The following is a 17,741-nucleotide window of genomic DNA, read 5'->3' on the forward strand; positions in this document are numbered from 1 at the left end:
CCAGATGGATCAACAAAAATCAGAAATACTGAGGCACAAAGGGATTTGGAAAGAACTGGAAAGAGGCAGGAACAAGATGATAAATCTAAGGCTCCTCCAGGCTTTTATGCTAACAACACCATAATCCAAATTGCATCATGCTCTAATGTGCGCATATTAAAGACTGAAACAAATAACAAACACTATTTTGTTGATTAAAAGAAAGAAAAAGACTAGATTTTTTCTTTTCATGTAGACAGTTCCAATGTTGATCCTTACAGTATTGCACACACAATCATTTAACATCTGCTGCTTCATCTATCCCTTTGGATAAAAACCTGCTTTTGCTGTTTAATATCATATAATATTGAGCTAGGATATTGATAGGGTTTTTTCTCTGAAAGTCTCAGGTCATGGACAGCACTTTTTTTGCTACCGCAGCTCCAAGCAGAGGTGGAAAGCAGGTACAACAGGCAAAGCTCCAGGGAGTGGCGTGGGAGGGAAGCTGAAGAGGAGGAGCGTGAGGAAACCAGGCTGCCACTGCTTTACCATTGCTTCATCCTCAGCCTTCCTGGCACAGACTTATCCTCTGTCACAAGATCTTCTCCATCAGGAGCTACCAAACCTCCCAGATGAGACCAGTTCCTCAGAACCCATTGTCTTACTTCCTGGAAGACACAGAATCTGGAATAATCATTTGAAGAAAATTGCTCCCCAAAGCAAAGGCACAGAGCATTGGAAAACCCAAGCATTCAGCCTCTGGCCACCATTAACAAACGCAGACCTTCCCCACAGCAATCAGGGCTGCAGCAACTGCTCCCTGGTCTCCAAGAAGACTAGCTCCATGGAGGAGGAGGAAGACAGCTTTATGCTTTCTTTAGGGGCCAACACCAGCAAGTGCAGCCTCGAGACTAATGAAACAGGAGGCCCACCATGCTGGTCAGGGACTGCCAAGGGAGGTCCTGAGGTGGTGATCGTACCGGTGCTTTTCGGCTTCATTTTTCTCCTGGGAATGGTGGGGAACACACTGGTGTTGGTTGTTTTAGGTCGTCTCCGGCCTGGGGGACGCCCATCACGCAGTGCCACCAACATCTTCATCCTGAACTTGAGCATTGCAGACTTTTCCTTTTTACTCTTCTGCGTCCCTTTCCAGGCCACCATCTACTCCCTGCCAGAGTGGATCTTTGGTGCCTTCTTTTGCAAGTGGGTTCACTACTTGGCCATGGCAACAATGCTGGTCAGCATCTTTACTCTGGTGGCCATGTCTGTGGACAGATACATCGCTGTGGTTCACGCCAAGCGTTCGTCCGGCATCCGCAGCAAGCGCAACGCTGCCCTCGGTGTGGGTGTCATCTGGTTGCTGTCTCTACTTATTGCCATCCCTGTGGCCCAGCACCAGGCCCTTATGAGCGGTCATCAACAAGCACCCAACAGCTCCTTCTGCTGGGAGAACTGGGCAGAGGGCTCAACAGCCAAGCAGATGTACAAGGTTATGATCCTGCTAGTGGGATACCTCCTGCCTCTGGTGCTCATCACCTGCTGCTACGCCAAGGTGGGTAAGAGGGATGAGAGTAGCATTCAAACATTGAAAAGGATCATTTCTAGCCTTTTGGTGGCTTGGATTCACACACACACAAATTACTCAGCCAACAAATCCAACAGATCCAACTTAGTTATACTCTATATTAGGACAGGATGCTTCTCTGGTGTTGGGGGGATATGAGGGATGTTGTAGAATAGAAAGAAATCACCATCTCACAAAGAGGACTGAAGAACATTTCTGTTCAGGTACAAAGTGAGGAAGTGCTACAAGCTCACACTCAGCTGACACCCGCATTTGTTAAAAACTTCTGCTGTTCCCTGCAGTTTTTAGTTTGTCCTCTATTAATAAAAAGCGATTGCTCCTAGGAAGAAAATAAAATCATAGAGAAAGCAACTATGCAGAAAGTTACAGAAATAGTATCAGAGAAAATAATTCCTGTAATTTCTTTATTTTATTGGACACGAAGTTTGGACTTTGTGTCTTGCAAAGACTTGTAAAAAGACACTTTAGGATTCAAGTCTTATTCAGCAAGGCATCTCTTTCTTCTTGTGGACTGTTACTGATCAAGTCTCTTTTTATCTCCCCTGATTGATCTTTAGAATGCCTGAGACAGATGGTAAGCCTATGAGTTGTGCTAGACTTCCAGGATAATTTTTCTGTGGCTTTATTGTGCAGCAGCTTGTGACTGCCAGGGGGTGGATTTCCTTACCTCCAGTCAGTGGCAGGTCAGCTCCCCTCAAAAAAATATTTTCTTGGAATTTTAGTTCATGTCAGTTTAATCAAAAGTTATGATACTTTCAGCACTGATTTACTTTAATATCATCGGTGCTATGAACAGGAGAAGGTACTTATTAGATTTAAGCTAAAGATATCTGCCTCTCAGCCCTTGCCTGTCAAAACAAGAAAAAACCACTAGTTTATACATTCTGTCACTGTGACTCCAGCTGCTTTTCCTATCACTGCCCTTGGTGAGCACAGCAGCAAATGAAAAGTAAGGCACATTTAACAGAGGCTTTATTTTTATTTTGTTAATTAAGTGCTTTAGAAAACTCAAGCCTTTTACCTCCAAAAGCTGAAATATAAATGTTGTCAGGTCACAGTTGAGTTATAACCAGGTGCAAAAAGAATCATCTAAATGTTGTTAACTGAGATTTTCCTGTCAGGGCTCTAACGCTTCTTATGACTTTCTCCAAAAGGGGAACTCATGAGACTGCTCCGTTTGTCAGTGCTGCACTCAGGAGTGCATATCAGAGTGCATATGTACTCATATCAGAGTACAGTGCTGGCAGCCTGTCCTTTTTATGGGACAGCCTAGAGAGTAAATGTAGATGATTTAAGCACAATCTAAAATTTCAAATCCGTGTCAAGATTCCAGTCAATTTCAGCACACAGCCTGTTCAGTTCTTACATAATGCTGAGCTACATCTTCTGGAAGCTTAGCATTTTCACCTTCAAGAAACAAGCTTTGAAAAGAAAATTGGAGAGTGCTTAACAATTAAAGCCTGAAAGCATCACATTCAACTCTGAAGTCACTCTAGAGCAATTTTGTTAATTTTTAGAGCCTGTGCAAGAAGTTCAAATACTAATATACACCATTCGATTTGCTATTCAATTCATTGTTCCTTTTTTTCAAGGTCTTGTATCATCTCCACACAAAAGTAAAGAATATTTCTAAGAAGTCAGAAAGATCAAAGAAGAAGGTAAATATCTTCCATTTAATTTGTACACTGATATAATGGGTATGTCGTGTTTTAAAAATAGCCGGTATTCTTTTCAAGCTCCATCCAGTTACAAATGTTATCCACGTCTTTCAGCTGAAGTTCAGATTCATGTTGACAGTTTGCTGTATCTTTATAGACATAGCACAGAATGATGCCATTATCGAATTGCTCTATTGATCTCCACATACATGCCTGCTGGACTGTCTTTTGATCTTTTGTGCAATAATAGAAGTCCTACAAATACAGCATTTTTACACTTGTAGGCAGAAAGATAGACTATAAGAAGAACTAAGTATCTGAGTACACTTCAATAAGCTAAAAGGAAAGGACCCTGAAAAAGAAGCACTTCAGCTTTGCAGCTGTTTGCACTGCAGTTCTTTAACATTTACATCTAGTATGTGGTTGATTTAGACCTTGGTTGGCACTTTGACCCTTTTGTGAGGCAAACATCGGGGTTATCAAGCTGTATGAAATATGCAGAATTGTAAGAATTTACCAAGGAAAATCCTAAAGATGGAATTTTCTCGCTAAGGATCTTTGAGTGGATAAGCCATAATTAATAAAAGATATCAGATAACAAAACTCACTAACAGCAGTGATGCAACATGAGATTCACAGGATATAAAAAGGAAAAAACTCTATTTCAGTCAGAAATGTTAAAATCATTGTGTGTGCAGTGGTAAGCAAAACTGTAGGTTATCTGCCTGGTCAAAGGCAAATTGTAATGAGGCACTATCACTAGGTGCTGGTAGGACAATCAGGTCACTGTTTCTGCCTGCGGCACAGCAGTCATACAACCCAAATGATCAGTGAGCATGCCACCAAGCAGATGTCACAGCCACAGGAGATGACTGGGGAATGCTTTGATTTGCCAGAAAAAGGTAGTGAAGAACTGTTGTTGATTTTATTTCAAGAACAGCAAATGAAGTGGTAAAAATGTGGTTCTTTTGCATAGAATGATCTCATGACTCCACAAGTTTACCCAGTTGCTTTAGGTGTAAGAAATCTCCAACAAATCCCTAAACAATTTGTATGGTTTAAATTTCATCCCCGTTCCTTCCTTGCCTGTATATTTACATCCCAATACAAGCTTATTTCACGTATTTGAAGAGAATGCTACTAGTGTCACCTTCCTACAAAGCACTGAAGTTATAAAATCGTTTTTTCTTAAATGACACTCTTTTCTTCAAATGCCTCTTTTTGCATTGTTTCCACATTTGACCTGTAGAGTTAGAAGGAAAACAGCTCCACAGTTTCTCCAACTGTTTGTTTCCTGATCAGACACAACTGAGAGGAGTAATCTTAAAAAATACCTTTGACTGCCTTCTCAAACAAGTCAGTGATACAGCACTTTCCCTCCCTCCCACTAAGTACTTTTCTGGCCATAGTTCTGGAATGCCTAGAAGCTATTGTTAATTCTGGCACTTAGACCTAGTTAAGTTAAACTGTTGATCCAAAGATTAAAAAAAAAAAGAAAAAAATCAGACCACTCCAAATACACACACACTATCTTCCAAAATGTGTCTCCTTCCAGCATTTTCTGTTGAGAAATCTGCTTTTCATCTAGCTTTTTTTGCAGGCTGAACAGCATCTTTGGCATCCCTACTGCAACTACTTTTTTGTTCTGACTTAGCACTTCATCAGACATCCTTCTTGCACAGTTTGCAGACTCACTCCATTCCCATGTGTGCTTTCAGAGTATCCTTGAAACATACTGAGCATCAATCATTTAAAGCAGATCTTCCTAAGAACACTTCACATTAGAGCCTAATAAGAAATTCATATGTACATGTCAGTTCTGTTAAATTAGCTTCCTTCGTATGTATCTAATTAGTCTATTAGGGACAAGTAGTTGCACTTGGTGTTAATTCAAAAAATTCATCAGAGATTAAATGAACAGCTTTTGCTTATTTTGCTCAGAATTTTGACAAGTGAATCTTTTTCCATGTTTGGAAAGTTAATTTAGCCAATACAAAACATCTAGCTTTATGACATATGCGTGTAATTTCAGTGGATAGACCCTTACCACCTTGGATCCATCGAAACCAAGTGTAATATAAAAACAAGATCTTACAACATGAGGTGATAAAATTACTTGATTCCTATCTGTTAATGTAGCATGAATTTGATCACACTGACAGAAAAACAAATTCCATACTGATATTAAAAAAATAGAATTCAGTCTGGATCTCTTACTTCATTCCTACAAACTGAAGAAAACAGGACAACTGAGCTGCTATCCTCCTCTCATCTATAAGAGAAGGGTTTTCTTGTGTGGCTTGTTTGTGTTGCTTTTGTTTGTTTTTAACAGATAAGCAGTGAATTTGGAAATGGCTATTTGTACGTATTTCATTACCTTCATCTATGCTGTATATGCAGGTGTATGGGAGATTGGTAATCACAGCCTGAACCTCTGATTAATCAGCTGAGGCAAGTATGGGGTCAGCTGTGGGAGCACAGGTGAGAATGATGTAGCTGTGCTCCCGGAAGGGGTGGAGCTCGACTCCATCCCCTCTGAGACCTCATTTAAGGGCTGGCTCCCACTGAGGCAGCATCTCTTGGAGATTGCTCACCAGTGAGGACTGCCCCAGCTTCTTCAGCCAAGGCACCACCACTGGTGAGTTTTCCTTTTCTTATTCCTTCTGTACATTTGCTACCATCTGTATATTAGCAACCAATACAGCAGGTAAATGTCTCAAGACAAAAAAAAAAAAAAAATTAAATTGCAGACTTTCAACCTTGTTGAACAAGAATTTCTAGTGAAATGTCATCTGCATTACCAATAGAGGTAAAACGTTCTGCCATGAGCTCCCATGGGTTTGCCATTAAGAATTCCAGAAACTTTCTTTGTGCTGTATGGACTCTTGAATCAAATAAAACACAGTTTAGAAATAAACTGTATGCCATAGAGTTTAGGGAAGGGACTTCTCATGGGCAGCATTTGAGAGGCTATCTGAAAGCACATTTCTATTATAGTACATTATAGGGTCCTTTGAAAACAAACAAAAAGCCTTATGATTGGATAAGATTTTTTATTTTTAAGCTTCTTGTTTCTGGATCTAAAGCATTTGGTAACCTCATTGGAGCTTTAGTGGGTTCCAATTTTTATCCTATCCAACTCCAAATAATAATATAACATTGGTAACGTACAGAAAAGACATCATCCTAATTCACACAATGTGAGCCACTGAATAGAGAAACTGATGAATGCAGTAGGGAAGCACAATAGGAATAAATCAAATTTAAGCCACTTGTATGGTAAGAAAGGAGCCCATTTGATATGCTGTAGATACATCCTCTGAATCACAAATCAACACATGAAAGATAAGGCCAGTATTTACGGAACACATGAGATAGAGACTGCTAGATGCAAACCTAGGGTAATTTCTAAAACAATAATGATCACATGGCCAAGTGAACAATTCCAGTGTTGTAGTAGTATATACCTGACTTTCTTAGTTGCCAATCTGCGACATAGTAAGCAACATAAAACTGTATTTAATTCCATCTGAGCATGTGGATTATAGCACACAATCCAGATAATTGGTACTGCACATCAACCTCATCTTTTAAAGAACATACTGTAACTTCAATTAAAATAAAACAAAAACAACTAAATACAATACACAAGAAATTCTTTATTATAAGAAGTCTTTTGCTTGTGTCTTCCATCAACTTTTTCTGCAGTTTTAAGGCACAGCATGATTTTCCTGTGCCTGCCCCAGCTGCAGTGCTCTCAGAGTGTGCTACCAACACACCCAGCAGAAAAGCACCAGCTGCCTAGAGATGGAGCAGAGCTGCACAGGCAGGCATACATACTGTCAGACAGCTGAGTAAAAGAAAAAAACTCAGTTAAAATGATTGTTTTTTAGCTACCTGCTCAAGTAAAGGAAGCTCTGACATACACACCTGAAATAGGACAGCATTGCTGCCTAAGTTCTCATCAAGGGATCCTTGTCAAAAAGTTCCTTTGGAAACTAGCTTATGAAGCCTCTTCTCTGAATGCCAAGCTTCATTTCAGCAGTACCATATCTCCCAGATAAAATCACTACAAGATGTACCTGGAGCTCCAGTAGATTTCATTCTGTACCTTGCATTCAAAGTCATTTTTCTTTCTTTTCAATTATCTTTCTAACATTAAAAATCTTTTCAATTATCTTTCTACCACTGTCCCATTTGCCACAGTATTGTACTAAAAGTTTACATTATTTGAGGATATGTAGGAGTTAGAAGGACAGAAGACCCTGTTTTCTAAGGCCAACATACTAGTGGGAAATGTTTAGATACATGACTTTAAAAATTACAAGTATGTTTGGTCTGAGTGAGCTCAGTTTATGAGAGAGCTCAGACAGTCCACCCACCTGCCCATTCCTACCCTCACATCATTAACTGAGGCAGGCCAGCAAGACTATGTGCTAAGAAATCTTGTGCACTTCTCAATCACAAAATATATTTCAGATCTGCTACTTTGTTGTGCATTTTGCATAGTAAATCTACAATTTATCTCCGAGGAAAGCTAACAACACCCCACCTAACAGAGCTGAAAAAGTGTTTTCTAATAGCCCAGCCCTAGGAACTCTGAACATACATTTGCAATAAACCAAATGTTTTAATAAAGGAAATTAATGCAAAGCGAGGTTTATTCTGATCATTAACTGGCCCTGTGGTGCTTTACTGGCCTCTGAAGCACACCAGGGTTCCTAAATGTTTACTTGGTTTTGTCCTGTACATCTTTAAAGAACAAACAAACTGAACAACCTGATTTTTTTTAAAAAATAGGGTGTTAGGGTTGTGAATTTCACAGCTATCTTGAAAGCACCCTTATAAAGAAGGAAGAGGTGTGGAATTTTCAGAGGTAACAGTGGTCAAAGGCTCTAATTAACAATTGAAACACCTGAATCTAAAAAATTAGTATAGTTCTTCTCTATTTTTTTCTGTTAGCTACAACAGGAAGGTGAAAAGGTGGGGATACGTTTCCTTGTTTGTCCTATATTCTTTTCCTAGTAATTCCTAAAATTTTCACCCTCTTCTTACCACTATTTGAGAACTAAGCTAATGTGTTTACAAAGAATACAAACCAAAGGTCTTGCTCCAGAATTATATTAGTCAACTTAAAGCACAACTTCCTTTGTGAAGCTAAGATTTTTTTTCTACCTCAGCTTGTGTATTTCTAATCCTACATTTACCCACATATAAACTTCATTGCTCCCAGAGCTACGTAAACACAAATACACAGAGCTGATTTGGGACATTCCCTGGAGCTCTTCTTTTTGAAGGTCAAATCACAGACTGAGGTAAAACATTCATAAATTCTTCAAGGTAGATGGAAATTTTGGTCAAGAACTGCTTTCTTGTATGCTGAATTCTTTATGTGACTACTGTTCACACAGCCAGAGTTTTCATTTACTCTTAATGAGTATGTTTGAGGTTTAAGCACAACCAACTCTAAGTACACCAAAGTAGCATGGGAGATCTTGGTATGGACCCAATAACAGCAAAAAAACACTATTCAGAAGTGAAATCCTACAAGTTGTCTTCCTAAGAAGAACCCATAGTAGCATAAATAGAGAATTGCATTGCCAATTAGTAGATAATAGAGTACCATAATGCTCATAAGCATTTATGAATACAAAGTGAGCCAGTATTAAGAGCATCAGAGGAAATCAGCAGCAAAATCACAGAATCAGAGATGTGCAGGAGAGCAGTAAGAGCAGAGTGATCAAGCTTCTAGGGGAAATGAAGAGTTCACCTCCCACCTTGCTATGCAAACAACCAAGATGGACTGATTACAAATCAAAGTTCATTTCAATCCATCCTCTTCTTCATGATAGCTAACTGCCATTTCTGATTGCAGGAAACAATGAACAGAACAATACTAAATAAAGAAAAAAACAAAACAAAACAATTTCCAGAGCGGTGCAGTTTTAGACTAATTTGAATCAGTTACACCAGAGTGTAATAAAAGAAAGACCAGAGGGCAGTTAACCAACATTAAAGCTGGTTAAGAACAGATACAGACTTTTTTGAAACATCTGTTTTGAAACATTATGTGCTTATCAGTAAGCCATAAGCACATTTCTGTAGTTCAGGCTGTGTTTTGGGACCTTCCTGGTGTTTGAACTTCATGGAAATTAGGGCTTACAAATGCACCAGTGGGATTCAGATTTGTGAACACAGAAAAAAAGAACCTGACATGAGGAGAAGAAAAAACTTGACAGTTTTCACTTCTGCACATTGGCTTAAAGAGGGACTGGACTCTGAGCAAAGAAATGTCTGAGTTAGTTTTGTCTTCAGAAAACAGAGTATGCTGGAGTTGAGGGTGAATTCTCCAGCAGTACAGTAGTGGACTGTGCTGAGCCACATAACCTTTCTGGGCACTGACACAGTGCACAGTCTAAAAGCAAAAGCTTGGAGCACTGTGGATCACTACCTTTTGCAGCCCACAGTAGAACTACCCACCACAGTAGAACTACAACATATGGACAAAGCTGACACTTCCTAGCTTACCCAAATCAAACATGAGGTGATCAAAACTTGTACCAACTGTCTCTAAAACATTAGGGAAAATGCGATGTGAGTTAGAGGCAGCATAACAGGAGAAAAGAATCAATCAGATAACATATAACTTTGTATTAGAAGTCAAGAGAAAAGCACTGGCCTCCATACAGAGGCTGAGGAATTATGGCATGGTGAGAAGCCCTGGCTAACATAAAGCTGCCTTTGGTTTCACAGCAGTGCATCATTAAATGAAACTAGTTTTGGTGAGTGAGGGGAAAGAAGACCCCAAGTATGGAACAAGTTCATTATATACACTGTCCTCCCACACAGCAGTAAGAAAAAAAGGAAAAAGAAAAAGAAAAAGAAAGAAAAAAAAGAATGAGTCAGTTGTTGTTAATGAGAAGGTGCAGAAAAACAGGTATGGGTTTCTTTGTGCTTCTTCCTTCAGAACCATGGAATGGGGAGAAAAAAATCTCCATCATACCCTGAAAACAGCAGCAGTCCCACTAACAATGCTCAGTTTTCCTGCAAGAGAGAATGTACTGTTCAATGAAAGCCTCGTTGAATGTTCTTTCCCATTTCTGTTTGGCTGAGGTACATAATACAAATGAATAGGCTGATCAGCTCTGAAAAAATCTGGCTAAATTAGATCAGGAAAGTGACAGGCTCTATCTCCAAAGTCTCTGCCTTTAGACTGCTCTATCCACTGCATATTTTAATCTCAATGTGGTTTATTAATCTCATGCATCAGGTAGTTACATAAATTATAGATAAGCACATGGAACACTTGAAACATTTGATTCATTACAGTGCAATCTTAATTTTGCCCTTGACAAGTTGAAGCATCTTCATCATGATTTCATCATGAATAACAGCTCCAAAGCCACAGTTAAATGCTAACGACTTCATCACCCTGCAGAATGAGGCATCTCCCTCAAAAAAGGTCTTTAAGCATGTTTCCTAATGCTTTTTGAAGGGCAGAGGACAACTAAAAGCAAGACACAGCTTGTTCAGGGCTGAAGAAAAAAATAATCAGAGGGAAAACAAAGAAAAGCAGGAAAGCTATTAATGAGGTTCAAATCAGAAGTCAATTGGGTTGAAAGGGACCTTAAAGATCACCTATAAGAACAGCAGAAGAATAAGGGGAGATGGAACACCCAAGAAAAATATTTGTTTATTTAACAAATATATTTATGATCCCCCCTGGTCCCTACTTCCCAGCCTACCATTGATCTTCCATATAGCTTTAATGCTTCCTTTGTACTTCAGCTCCTAATGGACTGCGAGCTGATTGAAAGTGAGTGTGAAATATTACTAAGCAACAGTTAAATAATCCAGTACTGGCCACTGTGCACTGTGCCTAATATGGACCAATGAAACCTAAGAAATGATCCGTATGGTTGACACGGGCACAGCTAGACCAGCAGTAATCCATTAACAGTGCGAATTATCTCAACTCACTGAATGAACTCAAACAGTACAGAAGTTATTTGGATCAGTCTTCTGCAGCTGTTCACAATCTGTATTAATGCTAGTTGTAACTACTGTCATGTTAAAAGTAAAACAACAGATTGTTTCAGTTCCCTCTCTTAAACACATATCCCCTAACTTAAAAAAGAAAGAAAAAAAGATGAAAATTTAATTTCCAAAATGTATTCCTTCAGTCATTAATTATGTATATCATGGCTCTACTATTGTCTGTGTCTACATCTGCAAAATTCCTAATAGTTGGATCTCAGAAACAGCTTTGTGCTAATATATAGCAACTGCAGGTTCATTTTTAATAACTAGCCCGATGCTGAGTGCATGGTTTGTCATTTCACAGTAAGAAGAAAAAATATTCTAGATCAATAGCCCCTATTCAAAAGAATTTTTCAGTGCCTGTAGCCTCCTAATTCAAGCAGAGGGATGCTATCAAAGGTTGTCTTGGTAACAAGCCTAAGCTACTTATCACTGAGACAGGGTAGAAAAAGTAGCACCATTATTGCTGGTGAGAGTTAAAATGCTTCATGTCATTAATAATTTCATTAGCACCCATCATACCACAGTAGGCAAGCTAGACCCAACAAGAGCGCTTCTTCTGTGTCTTTCAGTTCCAGTAACTTTCAATCACACCAGTACCTTATTAAGGACAGCTTCTGGCTCCCCATGTGGCCATTTTTAAGAGTTTTCAAGCAGAGGTTGCTCATTCACATGGGAATACGCTTTGTCACCCTACATGTCAGACAGCATTCTGGTATGTGAAATAAGGAAACACCTGAAATATGCTAGGGCTAAAATGAACCTAAAGGCCTTTCATAATGAATACAAACCTACTTGATGCATTTATTTTACTTAAATCTCCCTGTATTTTTTAAATTTATTTTCTCTGATCCACACAAAAATCTTGAGCTGATGAAATAGTATCTTCCCAGAGTTTAACAGATTTAAGTGGCTCATTAATGCAGTTAAGAACAAGTGAAGGTAGCACTGTCATCTCTCATCCATACACATTTTTCTGTTTCAATGATCACCTGTTTTTTATTGCAGGAGATCACTGCTGCAGTCCCTATGTAAATGCAACCAAGATATTGCGTGTCCAATACAGACAACACACCCACATCTCATCATGCAGTTGACTTTTCTGCAGGGTTAAACAAACAGGAGATAAAAACAGTTCCCAAGAAAGCACCTTTAGGCTTCACCCGCTTTATTACTGTTAGAAAAATCAGAATTTAAACATATTAGCATGATTCATTCACATATAAAACCAGAAAGAATCTATGTTATAAGCAGTAATTATAATTGTAGCACAGCCACATGTTCTCCAGGTTTTAGTGCAGATTTTACAAAGGTCAGCACAATATAAAAGTCCTGAACTAACTCCATTTGACTAGACTAAGTTCTAGCAATAGATTTAATAAAGAAACGGTACCTGAACACATCAGCATAACAGTTTCTGAGAAATGCATGGTTTGTTTTTGTTTGTTTGGGTTTTAAAAATGGGGTCAACCCCGAAAGATTTTGAAACTCGAGAGCGTCACGGGGCTGTTACTAAAGCAAAACAGAAGAATCTGGAAGACAAGTGGATTTCCTGAAATTTTGCCCCATACACTCAACCCATTGCAAAAAGCTGGTTTATAAACATCTGACACTTGTTTATAAATTTTAGTAGTTTATAAATTTTAGTAGTGACTCCCTTAAGTTCTTATGTATGGAATTGATGTCACGCTTTTGGACCACTGACTTTACACAACAATACCTAAGCACCTCACTTACTCTCTTTGGTGAAGAAATGCCACCCTGCTCTTCCCTGGAGCATGCTGTTGCATTTCCTCCATTGCTGTCATCGTCTTCATAGTTAGTCTGCAATACAGAAGCCTCCTGTCAGCCAATATACATTCATGAACACTATACCTAATTTACTGATACAGGAAGAAAGAAAAAGCCCCTCACTGAAGTAAACTCCAGATGAGTGAATTTTTAAGCACCACTGACAAGGGAAACACTGCAAATGCTCTGAGAATTAAACTGTCTTTTAAGGCACCAGAGAAATCCTCAAAGACATAACCAATCCCTTTGGAAATCCAGCTTCATTAGTTCTGTTGCTCATTTAATCCCCTTGTTTTCCTCATATTACCCTTTATACAGCACTAAGCACGAAGACTCAGGAAAACAAACTGCAGTCTGCAGTCACCAGAAACACAAAGAGTACCAAGGGAGGAGTAAATGATTCTCTAAACATTTTCCTATTTTAATGGGAATCCAAAAATCTTCTTCCTTAGCTCAACTCTACACAACCACTTTAGCCACCACTGAAATACTGCCAAGGTGATCTGCTTATTTTGACAAGTCAAACCAACTGCGGAGTGCTGACAAAAAGTTGGAGCACATACAGAGGATTTTCAGCAGCCTTTTTTATTTGACATATTGCAAGACAGGGATAAATTTGCTTTCTCCTAGAAAAGCTTAGTTGCTTTGTTGTTGGATAAATTTAACTCTGACTGCTTATAACCTCTGTTTATACATTCTAGCATAACAGGTAAGGTGACAGAGTGCTACAGTAATTTAAAATGACATTTGGAAACCTGCAGGTGTTTCTCCAGCAAACAGCTGCTAGATACTGTCTCTACAACCAGTGATTAAATGAGTTTTTTTGTTCACTAGGAAATTATCTCTCTTCTAGGGAAGTAATTGCTTGCTGTTTGCTTGAAATTATGGAAGGGAGTTACTGATCGAAGCACTGACCTTGTCTACCAAGGCTGTAAACCTTAAGCTGAAATGAAACCTAAGTTCTCATTTTTCTTTTTCTTTCTCTGTTGTTTTTTTCCCCTGCTACTTATAAAACAACTCACATTTTCCTTAGAAGAAAGATGATACCTGCATATCCACAAACTGTTACATTTATCCAAGTGGCAAAATAGAAGTGACACCCTCTAAAGCACACATTTTGCTGAGAACCACTACAGAGGAGGGGAAAAAAATGTTACCTGATTACTTCCATTACAATTTTCCAAGGACAGATTGAATAGGTTAAAGAAAAACAAAACAAACAAAAAACCTCACCTTCTGATACCATTAGTATTCCTGAAAAGAGGTGGAAGTAGCTCTGCAAAAGCAGTAGGAAGGGCTCACTGGGGCCCCAAGTCAGTAACCTCTGAGCTTTGCTCATGTATTCCCTGTCTGCGCTACATGTAGATAGTGAGATAAAAGCAACACTCTGAGGCTGCTTAAACTTGAGAAGGTGGTCCTGACCACGTAGAACCCCTACTGCAGGAAGGAAGCTACCGGCAGTTCTAGTTTGCTTCTACTAGTAACCTAGTCAATAAATCATCTTCAACAACTTCTTTTTGTACATTTTTTTTATCTTCAGAAGTAATTGAAATGTCAAACAGCCTTTTAACTATACTGGGCCAAGCAGTTTTTGTTCTAGAAAGGAAAAATCTTTTCGATAAATGCTGTTATTTCTTGTCATGCATCCTGCAGGTCCCCTCAGAGTAAGTTTTACAGCAACATTCAGAGGACAAGGGACTTTACCTACATTGATAGGGATCTCCTTTTGGGGGTTAGCCGACAGATTAGAGCACTGTGACCATTTAACACCTGATCTCATCTTTTTCAGACAGCACAGACAGTGCTTCTGGTGGTTGCTGTGTTCCTGCTCTCCTGGCTGCCGCACCACATCATCACAATGTGGGCAGAGTTCGGGCACTTTCCCCTCAACAACATCTCCTTCACCTTCCGCATCATCTCCCATTGCTTGGCCTATGGGAACTCCTGCATCAACCCCATCATTTACGCTTTCCTCTCAGAGAACTTCCGCAAGGCCTGTCAGCAGGCCTTCAACTGCAAGTGCTTCCTGCAGCCAGTCCCCACTGAGAAGCTGGTCAGAATACGCATGGAGAACTTCTCTACCACACACTCAACCACTAACGTGTAAGCAGGGCTCAGAAATACCTTTCAGGAGGAGAGAAATCGTGTCTGGCAGAACTGCTGTACAAGGACATTTTAGGTGCCTTGCTGCTAGGCACCATCAGAAGTGTCCGAATGCCCTTGTGGTGCCCCTAAGAGGAAACAGTTGTAGTTATGCCCATAGAGGATGTGTTTAAGCAGAAGGTATAATTACAGATAGACATGAAATGAGCAAGTGAACAATTCTGTGCATGGACTGTTACTGGGGTGTGAATTGTGAGTGACATGACTTTTATTGAGGGCACTGAGAAGCAGTTCAGTAATCTAGCTAAAACATCAGTGGATACGTCTGTTTCTTAAGCAACCATTTTACCATATGTGAGCTATGTATGTTTTCAGCTGTGATGGAATCTCTAAATCTCCTGGAAGTCTTTGCCATAGCATTTACTTACCATGTAGTATAACGTGAGGTCTCATTGATGCAGATGTCTGCGTTTGATGGCTCTGTAGAGGCTTGCATTCCCCTGGGTCTCAATGCCTGCATACTCCTGGATGTCATTACTTCAGCTGATGACTATCTCTAATAACTGCCTACCTAATAACTGAGATTTCTCAAAATATGCTTAAAAGAACTGTTCTTGTTTGAAAGTGATATTTACACAAGGCTTTACTGGTGCATGTGGTGTTCTCTGAGCATATCTACCCAAAGCTTTTTACTGGACACGTTCTTATGCAAATGCTAAAATGCCTTCTTTTGATTGAATGTTTAAGTTTAAAGTTATGATTTGTGAATATACAAAGTGTGTGTTACTTCAGATTTAAGAAGCATACGGCCCAAAGGCTGTTACCATGTCACCGTGTGGTCTGATGTCATTGCTGAGTGCTTCAGTCCTGACTGACCCAGCACAAGACTCACTGTTATTCTGCATTCACAGACTGTTAAGGAGCTTTTAAAAGTGCATTATAGAAGTTTAATTCGAAGTTTAACTAGGAACCATAACAACAATTCCCAAATATGGTCTCAAACACCCTCAGCGTCTTTTGTGACTGCCTTCAAAACCTAAACGCCTAACTTCTGTGAGATATACTTCATGCACCAAACATTCACATATTAATGGGTACATTTCACACCTCAGCTGCAAGTCCGCCTACCAGAACCTGCTCTAAGTTATCACCAGTGCCACTTGGCTACTGATAGAAACCAAGCGGATGCATTATGATTGTTGCCAGGTTGTTTTGACTGCGGATCTCCTGTCAGAAGCTGATGTTTATGTGGTATCATTTTAACTTCTTTAGGGTTATTTTCTCCCCGGAATCAAATGTTACCTGAGAAGAGGCAGAGTGGTTTAGAACTCAGTCATGTTATTTAGCTGGGAACCGCAGGTAGCAGAGCAAAATACTACAGCTGAAAGGTCAGCTACACATGAAACTGGGAAAGCCATTATCACCAGCCACCTCAGGAGGGAGGACACTAGAAGTCAGTAACTGCACATTTATGTATCACTCAATGCCTTTTTTAATACAATAAAGTAGCATCAATGTTTATTCTCAGTGAAAAACATCAAAGCCTGAAAAAACCCTCAGTTTTATTGTACAGTTTCTCATCCATCTTTAGAGGCATCTGGTCTATGATTCTCTGAATGAGCTGCTATAAAGAAAAAAAAATTCAATATAATTTGTCATTTTGCATTTCCACCACGTAACTAAAATTGGGTCAAAGCTGCAACAAAGTTGGGAAGATAATTTCTTTACTCCTGCCAGTAGACATTTTTAACAACGTTTAGCTGCTAGTGATGAGGAACACTGAAATGTAACAGAACAGGAGGAACACTTGTGAATTGAGATGCCTCTGGAAATGACTATTGCAGCTTCCAGAGCAGTGCACAAAGTTAGCCAGATCATCCTGTTCTGAAACTCAATTCATTTAATTTCAGCCCACCTCACGCACTTTCTTGTTGTGTCGTAATGGAATCAATTTAGCCCCTACTCAATTTATTACCACTTGGCAACTTCAATCAACCTGCTTTAGGTGGAGGTTCATTAATAGATGCATCCATGCCTGGAAGACCTGCCCTTTTCCGGGCAGCAGTTTCTATTTTCCGCACCAGGTCCACATCCCACCGATGGGTTACAAAGCTAACCACAGCTCCGGGCATCTTGCTTCCAACTCGGCCCACACGCCCCACGCGGTGTAGGTAATCCTGAAGGGTGTTTGGGAAGTCGTAGTTGACCACGAGCTGCACGCTGCTAGTGTCCAGTCCCCGCGAGGCAAGGTCAGTGCACACAAGGACAGACACATCTCCCTTCTGAAAGGAGGCAAAGATGCCAGCTCTGGCAGCTGCCAACATCTGTCCCTGTAACCTCAGGTGCTTGATTTTGTGGTCATCCAGCATATAGCCCAGCCAGTTGACGGTGCTGGCGCTGTTGCAGAAGACGAGTACAGCCCCACTGGACGCCGAGCGCTCCTTGAGGAGCTGCAGCAGTTCAGGCAGCTTGTCCTGACCTTTGAGACGGACAAATTTCTGCTGGACGTGTGAAGGCAGGCGGTGCAAGCTCTGGGTGCTGAGGTTGACAAAGCAGTCCACGTCGACAAACCTCGCAAGCATCTG

General features: G+C 40.0%; 1 protein-coding gene across 1 annotated transcript; it reads left to right on the forward strand.

Moving 5' to 3' along the window:
• The first annotated feature begins 389 nt into the window (after nucleotides 1-389).
• Nucleotides 390-15,985, forward strand: LOC140257414 (galanin receptor type 1-like). Its single transcript, XM_072346702.1, has 3 exons — nucleotides 390-1,531; nucleotides 3,157-3,222; nucleotides 14,843-15,985. Exons 1-3 carry the CDS (start codon nucleotides 824-826, stop codon nucleotides 15,158-15,160), a joined length of 1,092 nt encoding a protein of 363 aa, XP_072202803.1. The 5' UTR covers nucleotides 390-823; the 3' UTR covers nucleotides 15,161-15,985.
• Nucleotides 15,986-17,741: the final 1,756 nt, after the last annotated feature.

The sequence above is a fragment of the Excalfactoria chinensis genome, chromosome 11 (assembly GCF_039878825.1).
Source record: "Excalfactoria chinensis isolate bCotChi1 chromosome 11, bCotChi1.hap2, whole genome shotgun sequence".
In the NCBI taxonomy this organism is placed as follows: domain Eukaryota; kingdom Metazoa; phylum Chordata; class Aves; order Galliformes; family Phasianidae; genus Excalfactoria; species Excalfactoria chinensis.

Excerpts from the sequence above, each read along its gene's own strand:
- LOC140257414 (XM_072346702.1), top strand. The coding sequence starts at position 824 with ATGGAGGAGGAGGAAGACAGCTTTATGCTTTCTTTAGGGGCCAACACC. Across the intron at positions 1,532-3,156 it reads TCACCTGCTGCTACGCCAAG|GTCTTGTATCATCTCCACAC; the intron begins GTGGGTAAGAGG and ends CTTTTTTTCAAG. Across the intron at positions 3,223-14,842 it reads CAGAAAGATCAAAGAAGAAG|ACAGCACAGACAGTGCTTCT; the intron begins GTAAATATCTTC and ends CATCTTTTTCAG.